The sequence below is a fragment of the Giraffa tippelskirchi genome, chromosome 13 (assembly GCF_054371585.1).
Source record: "Giraffa tippelskirchi isolate mGirTip1 chromosome 13, T2T-mGirTip1v1.2.pri, whole genome shotgun sequence".
In the NCBI taxonomy this organism is placed as follows: Eukaryota; Metazoa; Chordata; class Mammalia; order Artiodactyla; family Giraffidae; genus Giraffa; species Giraffa tippelskirchi.
In genome coordinates this window covers 116,354,314-116,362,986 of record NC_137287.1, presented here as the reverse complement: position 1 = coordinate 116,362,986, position 8,673 = coordinate 116,354,314, and the positions used below count along the sequence as shown (strand labels likewise).

Sequence of the window (8,673 nt, the reverse complement as noted above, 5' to 3'; positions counted from 1 at the left end):
GCAACCCACTCCAGTATTCTTGCCTGGAGAATCCCAGGGACGGCGGAGCCTGATGGGCTGCCGTCTATGGGGTCGCACAGAGTCGGACACGACTGAAGCGGCTTAGCAGCAGCAGCAGCAGCAGCACTTTCTGATAATTTGAGGACAGTTTGATTCACGTGTGTTCTGTTATAATTATCTAACAACCACCCATGTTATAAAGCTCATGGATTGTGTGTCAGAAATTTGAACAGGGCAGGGTGGGGATCTAATAATACTTTCCCCATAGGACATTGAGAGGATAGAATTATATATATATCTGTAAAGCACACAGAGAATCGCCAGGCAATACCCGGTGTTTCATACACATTAGTCATCATTTGTTATAAAGACTGACAACGGGGACGATGGAATCTTGGCTGGTGCCCCCAGAATACTCCCCTGGCAAGTTGCCTCTCATTCTTTCTTTGCCCATTTATCAGATTCGTAGACAGAGCAAGCTCTTCAGAAAAGTAGGGGAAGAAGAAGGGGGAGAAGAGGAATAAATCAATAAATAAATAGATGGATGGATAGACAGAGATAGAACTATAACTACCCATATATTCACCCCTTGCCATAGTCAAGCACAACTAAGTGTTTCACATTGATTTTTCCCACATCAATTATGTGAGCCTCCCAAGGACACTCCAAGATGGGTTCTATCATTATTATTCCATTTCACAGATGAAGAAATAATTTTTAGAGAGCATAATCGATGGATTGTCAGCAGCAAACAACCGTCAGCATCAGTTAGGTGCAAGCAGAAGCTAGACTCCCTGGAAGCAGTCTCTATGCCTCTTATGAAGCTTAGTGTGGTTCCACCTTCAAGAAGCTTTCTCTAGTGAAGAGACAAGTCCTTTCATTCATTCAACTACCCTTAAGCATCTTTTCGGCAGCAGGAACAGAGCTTAAGATTCCTAACAGGTTTTGGCCTGTGAATGGCACCGTCTTAGAGACGGGAGAGATTCTTGTGGGAAGGTCGGGGGTGGGGGTGGGGCACCCTCCAAGAATTTACAGGTCGTCTTCAGGAGGAAGGAAAGAAAATTGGGAAAAGTAAGCAAGAGAAAGCGAAAAGGTGACAAGATGAGACGTTTAGAAGGAGACAGAACCAACCCAAGTCCAGACGAGCAAGTAGCTTTCCTTAGCCGCAGCTCTGGGTCTCTGCTCCCCATTTGTCAGGAGCAGGGCTGAGGTTTCTGCCAGGGAGAACAGGATAGGATCCTGAACCGTGTAGGGAAGCCAGCGGGTCTCGGACTCCTCCCCCACCCCGCCGCCCTCCTCTGGGTCCAGAGGAGATGCTCCTGTAGAGAAAGAAGGAAGGAAACAAAACCCAGGGTAGGGGCGCGCGAGCAGGGCGCACCGCTCCTTTTTCAACTTCCGCTTCCCACCGCACCCTGCGTCCCCCATCTGACCTCGTGCGGTGCCAGGAGCTGGTGGAAAGAATTGGTGCCGGCCTGGGGCAACCGGAATGAGCCAAGTGGCGTCAGTGGAGAGGACAAGAGAACAGTAGAGGAGCCTGCCTGGGGAGGGTCGTGCAGAGCCGAGCGAAGAGGTTAGAGAGGCCAAGGTCGGTCAGTCCGCGCACCGAGCTTCATCGACAGGACCCCCGAGTCTAGAGTCCTGAGTCTCGAGAACCTGGAGAGGAGGGCTAAGAGTTGAGAGCGCTCCAGCAGTCGGTCCTGAAGGAGGCGGCGTTCGGGAGCGCCGTCCCCTGCTAGAGCGCGACCCTACAATCCAGAACGCTCTCCCGCAGTGAACCCCACCCGGGAGCGATCGCGCCGACTGAGCAACAGGAGCCTAATTCCTGATGCCTCCGAGTTCCCAGCGTCCGGGCTAGTGGCCGTGAGACCCTGCCTGGAGTTGGAGAAACCAGTTAAGCTGGAGACAGCGGCGAGACCCCCCACCCCCCACCCAGAGACGCGTAGCTTCCTGCAGGGAGATTCTCCGAGGACACCTTTGCACCCGGGAATCACTCCCCAACTGGCCGCCGCCTTCGGGGGGCAGCGCGGACCCAGGCGCATGGAGAAGCCCACCCAGCACTCTGAGCGCGCAAACTCGTCTGGCCCGGGCTTCATGCCCCGCCCCCCACTGACTGTCCAGGCAGTGACCTTGACCCTGGTGCCCCTCGTGTGCGCCGTGGGGGTGGCGGGCAACGCCATGGTGGTCCTGGTGGTGGTCCGGAGCCGCCACATGGTCACGTCCACCAACTGTTACCTGGTGAGCCTGGCCACCGCGGACCTGCTGGTGCTCCTAGCGGCTGGAGTGCCCACCGTGACCGAGGCGGCCTCTGCCCGGGTTTGGATCTTCGGCCACGCCGGCTGCCTGGGCATCACCTATCTGCAGTACGTGGGCATCAACGCGTCCACGGGCTCCATCACCGCGTTCACGGTGGAGCGCTACCTCGCCATCTGCCGCCCTCTGAGCGCGCAGACTCTCTGCACCTCTGCGCGGGCCAAGCGCATCGCGGCGCTGGTGTGGCTGGGCACCGGCGCCTACTGCGTGCTCTGGCTCTTCCTGGTGGACACGCGCGAGACCGCGTACGCCGACGGCGTGCAGGTTCAGTGCGGCTACCGCGTGTCGCGCTCCCTCTACCTGCCTGTCTACTTCCTGGACTTCGCGCTCTTCTACGCGCTGCCCCTGGGCTTGGCCACCGTGTGCTACGCGCTCATAGCGCGCGTCCTCTTCGCGGGGCCGCTGCCTCCTGGCGACCCGGGACGGTCGGGCTCTGTGCACCAGGGCAGCCCCGCTGGCCAAGGGCGCTTGTCTTCCCGCGGCAGGAGGGGTGCCCTCAACTCCCGGAAGCAGGTAGGGCCCTCCTCCCCGCCTCTTTCGGACCTCTGTACTGAGCCTGCAGCAGATTCATCGATGGCACCTTGGGCCCTTCTGGAGTCAAAAATGCAGTGAACGGATTAGTGGCTCAGTCGTGTCCGACTTTGCGACCCCGTGGACTGTAATCCGCCAGGCGCCTCTGTCCAAATTCTTTAGGCAAGAATACTGGAGTGGGTAGCCATTCCCTTCTCCAGGGGATGGTCTTCCCGACCCGGGGGGTGGAACCCAGATCTCCTGCATTGCAGGCAGATTCTTTATCGTCTGAGCCACCAGGGAAGCCCTCTGGAGTCAAGCTCAAATGCAGGTCGTGCCAGTTATTGGGCTTGTTTTGGGAGATATCACTTCTGCCTTTCTGAGCCTGTTTCCTCTCCTGTTGTATGAGGTCATGGCAATGTGGACCACTTTGGAGTGCCCACAGAAATGGAATAATTGGAGTCGATGTCACAAACTAAAGGCTAAATTCACGTTGGTTTATTATTAAACTTCCTCAGTGAGTCCCTACACCATAGCCATTATTCCCCTTCTTCTACTGATGAGGAAAGTGAGGCTCAGAGAGGTGAAGTGACTTTCCAAGACAATACCACACCCTCTGGTGCTAAAGCTGCTTCAGTGGACACAGGACAGTCTGAAAGCACAAGAGGAGACTGGGTCCTGGGGAGGAACCCAGCATTTATTGAGCACTTGCTGTGTGCCTGATTATCTGGTGGTTCCTGAAATCATTCCTGTTTGGGAGGTTTACTACCTGTATTTACGGACAAGGCAACAGGCAGAGGGGACAAGGGAGTGACCGAGGTGACATAGCAAGGGACTTGGGAGCAGGAGCCCACCTGCCCAGACTCCCTGTATCTTCACCCCTATTCCAGCAGCTTCACCATACCACCGGGTTTCCAGGAATGGAGGTGGGAGGAGTGCCCTCTGGGTCCAGCTGGTCTTTTTTTTTTTTTAATTAGTTTATCTATTTTTTAACTTTACAATATTGTATTGGTTTTGCCATACACTGACATGAATCCACCATGGGTGTACATGTGTTCCCCTTCCAGAACCCCCCTCCCACCTCCCTCCCCATCCCGTCCCTCCAGGTCGTCCCGATGCACCAGCCCCAAGCACCCTGTATCGTGCATCGAAACTGAACTGGCGATTCATTTCACATATGATAATTTACATGCTTCAATGCCATTCTCCCATAGCATCCCGCCCTCGCCCTCTCCCAGAGAGTCCATAATACTGTTCTATATATCTGTGTCTCTTTTGCTGTCTCGCATACAGGTTTATCTTTACCGATTTACTAAATTCCATATATATGTGTTAGTATACTATATTGGTGTTTTTCTTTCTGGCTTACTTCACTCTGTATAATAGGCTCCAGTTTCATCCACCTCATTAGAACTGATTCGAATGTATCCTTTTTAATGGCTGAGTAATATTCCATTATGTATATGTACCATAGCTTCCTTATCCATTCGTCTGCTGATGAGCATCTAGGCTGCTTCCATGTCCTGGCTATTATAAACAGTGCTGCAATGAACATTGGGGTACACGTGTCTCTTTCAATTCTGGTCTCCTCGGTGTGTATGCCCAGCAGTGGGATTGCTGGGTCATATGGCAGTTCTATTTCCAGTTTTTTGAGGAATCTCCTCACTGTTCTCCATAGTGGCTGTACTAGTTTGCATTCCCACCAACAGTGTAAGAGGGTTGCCTTTTCTCCACACCCTCTCCAGCATTTATTGCTTGTAGACTTTTGGATAGCAACCATTCTGACTGGCGTGAAATGGTACCTCATTGTGGTTTTGATTTGAATTTCTCTGATAATGAGTGATGTTGAGCATCTTTTAATGGGTTTGTTAGCCATCTGTATGTCTTCTCTGGAGAAATATCTGTTTAATTCTTTGGCCCACTTTTTGATTGGGTCGTTTATTTTTCTGGAATTGAGCTGCAGGAATTACTTGTATATTTTTGAGATTAATTCTTTGTCCATTGCTTCGTTTGCTATTATTTTCTCCCATTCTGAATCTTCAGCCTTCCACCCTGACCCACAGCTCATATGGGAGCCGGAGGCACCTCGTTCTGGCTAAACCACTCCTGAGCCAGGCAAGGGCCATCTGTGCCATCTCCCTGCCTCTTGGGATGGGCACGCTGTTGGGGGGCTCTTCCAACTGCCTCCAAAAGCCCCTTTGGCCCATCCTGCTTGCAGACAACTTAAATCAAAGTAGTTTTTAGAGGGAAGTGGCAGGACATGGGCTGAGCAGGTCTGAGATAGAAACTTTAGGTTCCAGACAAATGCAACTCCTACCCTCCCACTTATTTACTACTGTTACTGCTCTCGGGCTCAACCTGGAAGGACTGGGATCAAAATCCTGCCTGATCTATGCTGTAGGTGAAACTTCTGGAAGTGAAAAGAGTATTCTAGACCTAGGTTCTGGCCCCTAGCTTTGCTAATGTCTTGCTTTGTAGCTTTGGGTAAGTCACTTCACCTTGCTGAGACTTGATTTCCTCCACTGGAAAATAAGAATAATTATAGTGTCTGTCTACCTCAATGGATGGTAGTAAATATAAATCTGACATATAGTAAGTGTTCAATATATGGTACCTATTGCTATTGTTTTGTTGGGGCATTTATGTTTTATTTTTATAACAAAGGGGTCTATGGACTGAGCATTCCTTGCATGCTGATTGGTACAATCAGAAGTCAAGACCTTCTAGGGAATTCCTGGGATTTTTCATGGTTCCTGGAGAATATGATATAACATGAATTTATTGACTCAGCCAGAGCCAAGCCTCTTAGGAGAGGAACTGAACTCACAGACTCTGAGAAGTAATCCTATGCTGGAACACCAGGCTAGCTTCTGCCTTGATGAGAAAGTTGTCTCTCCCGTATTCAGAGCTGATTGAATGTATCCAGGGTTTTCTGGTCACAGAACCAGTGACAGGACTATTTGAGCAGTTTAAGCTCATTAAGTGAACGTTTGCCACCATGATTTGGTCTCTGGAGGGGTCACTGAGGACTCCAAGGTCCAGGGCGCGTGTGCGCTGCTGTTCTCCGCAGTGTTAGTGACGGCCCGGCTCCCCTGACAGACGCCCCCTTGTGGCGATTTCATTCCAGAATTTAGAAACGACGCATCTTTTGAAACACCTTCCAGTGTGCACCCCTCTTGGAGGCTTTATTTAGTCTGTGCTGTGAGGGAAGTGCTGCGGAGATCTGAAGAGTTAGGAAGTGAAGAGGAGGGAGTAGGGAAAGGCAAACAGGTGGCCGAGAGCAAAGGCAGGAAAGAGAGTCGGAAGGGAGGGAGCGGGGCGTGTGAAAGAGCCAGAAGGAAGCGTGTGGCTGGGTCTGTTGGGGAGAAGCGATCGTAGCTGGAGAGAGAGGGACAGTCGGAGGCCAAATAGCTGGTTTGTGGTGGAGCCAGGATTCTAACCCAGCTGTGCCTGCTCTGAACCTCATGCAGTTGCAATAGTGGTAGTAGAGGTTATCATAGTAGTAGCGGTAGCAGCAGTAAACCCACAATAAACCCACATAAGCATCTATCATGTGCCTGGCACTAGTTTACATTCTTTACTGGCATGAACTCCTTCAATTCTCATGTCCACCTGTGATGACAGCAGTACCATGTCTCCATCTTATAGAGAAAGGGACTGAAGCTCAGTGGATGAGTGAATTTGCTTCCAGTATGTGGCAGCCGCCCATTCAAAGGCTTTGGAGGTGGATTGGAGCTGGGAGGTTTCCGAAGACTTGAGCAGAGCAGAGAAGGATGCAGAGCGGTTTTCTAGGTGAGGACGAAGTTGAAGTGAGGACATGCGTGCGATCAGACTGGCCAGGCCCGGACACTCTTGTGTTACTTGTCCTGCAAGTTCACAGAGAGACCTGGAAGCCAGGATTCTCCCTTGGCACCCATGTGTTTCTTGTTTTCCTGTCTCACCCGGCAGGTCACCAGGATGCTGGCTGTGGTGGTGGTCCTTTTCGCTCTGCTGTGGCTGCCCTACCGCGCCCTGGTGGTGGTGAATTCCTTCCTGAGCCCGCCCTACCTCAACCCTGGCTTCCTTCTCTTCTGCCGCCTTTGCATCTACGTGAACAGCGCCATCAACCCCATCGTCTATGCCCTCATGTCCCAGCGTTTCCGGGAGGCTTTCCAAGGACTGTTTCAGTGCCGTCTGGCCCGGCCCAAGCCCCCACCCCAGGAGGCCAGCCCTGTTTACTACGGGGTCATCAGAGACTGTTCCCAGGACAGACTGGGCTCTTGGAAGAAACCAGTGGGTGTGATGTCCAGACAGGAAAGGGATCCTGCCACTTCAGGGCAAGACCCCCCACTTTCCCCTGTTGAGGTGAAGGGGTCTCCATGTATTTGAGGAAACATGGGTATTGGAGGAGAGAGCGGTGTCCAGGGCTATTCAGGAGAGGTGCACAAGTTGTGCACTGCACAACCCTAGAGGTCACCATTTACATCACAGACAGCCTAGATTTGTGTATTTAGTAAAACAGCTCCCCAGTTCAATAAATATACAAGTCTAAGAGGTGCTCCCAAGTATTTATTATATTAGCAAATGAATAGATAATGAATAAAGATGAATTTTAATCTTAATACTCAAGACCCTTTGCTGAGATCTGGCTTCCAGTTTGAGGAAGATTTGAGGTGTAGATTGGGACTTGTTGTCAGTTCTTTGTCAGCGTTAGAAAGTATCTCTGGCTAATGAAATCACAAAGGAATTGGTTGCAGCCAGAAAGAATCGTAACCAGGATAACTCCAGGGATCTACATGGCAGGTATTAATGGGCAATGGATTCATGGCATCCATATCAGAATGAATCAACTCCACCTAGACCAGGAGTTAAGATGGACAACTTACTGCCCCATCATTCCATGGCTGACCCTGAAAGATGTATAGGCTGAGTACTGCTCAGTTAGTTCCAGTGGACATCACCCAGCGGTTTAAATGGAGGGATCCCATGAAGTTCTGCAGTGCACAGCCTTTGTGAGTGTATGTGGTAGGCCTTAATGGGAATAGGGTTGTTCTCCAAAGAAAAATGGAAGTGCTTGTTATCAGGAAAAAGTGGTATAGATTTCAGGAAGATTAAACAAAAGCGAAGCAACTAACAGTAACAGATATCCATCACAGATGAGTCCACCCAGGTTAACAGCAGCGGAAGCCTTCTGCCCGGGCAACGAAGTTCACCTGCCATCAATGGCCGCTGATCTGCGATAATACCTCCACCTAGTGGCCATAGTGGAAACTGCATTATCCAATATCTGCTTGCGCCTCTGCCTTTTTATTGGTTTCTTTCTCTTCCCTGTCCTCCTTCCAGCCATCTACCCTCCTCTCCCCCCAGACTACCTGACTAATCATCACTTCGGAGGACCAGTCCCTGAGCTCTGTGATGACAGGGCTGAGGCGTGGAGTTGGAGACCTAGGAAGCTGTAGAACTCAAGACCCCAGCCCCTTTTCCTGTTTCCCCCTCATTCTTGCAATATCTGTCTAAATTTTATCTAAATTTATACAATCATATGTGTTTAATGTACATAACTTTATCTAAACATGTATATGTAAAAAAATAGAATTAAGCTTAATAGATTTATCTGATGTTTTATTTCTTTAAAAAGTTTTATTTGTGGACCATTTTTAAAGTCTTTATTGAATTTGTTACAATATTTCTCTTGTTGTTATATTCTGGCTTTTTGGCTGAGAGGACTATGGGCTAGCTCCCCGACTAGGGATTGAACCCGCGCCCTCTGCCTTCACTCCCCCTGATGTAGCAGGGGCCCCAATAAAGCCGTACCTGAATTTCTTGTCTGGCTTCTTATTGATGCCTATTGATTAAGGAGACCAAGAACCCTGG

The 8,673-nt window shown here is 50.5% G+C and overlaps 1 protein-coding gene across 1 annotated transcript; it reads left to right on the top strand.

Annotated features, from left to right (window-relative positions):
- Positions 1–2,091: 2,091 nt before the first annotated feature.
- On the top strand, positions 2,092–8,175 carry LOC145530996 (thyrotropin-releasing hormone receptor-like). The gene is made up of 3 exons (XM_081552314.1): positions 2,092–2,823; positions 6,769–7,092; positions 8,167–8,175. Exons 1-3 carry the CDS (start codon positions 2,092–2,094, stop codon positions 8,173–8,175), a joined length of 1,065 nt encoding a protein of 354 aa, XP_081408440.1.
- The last annotated feature ends 498 nt before the right edge of the window (positions 8,176–8,673 follow it).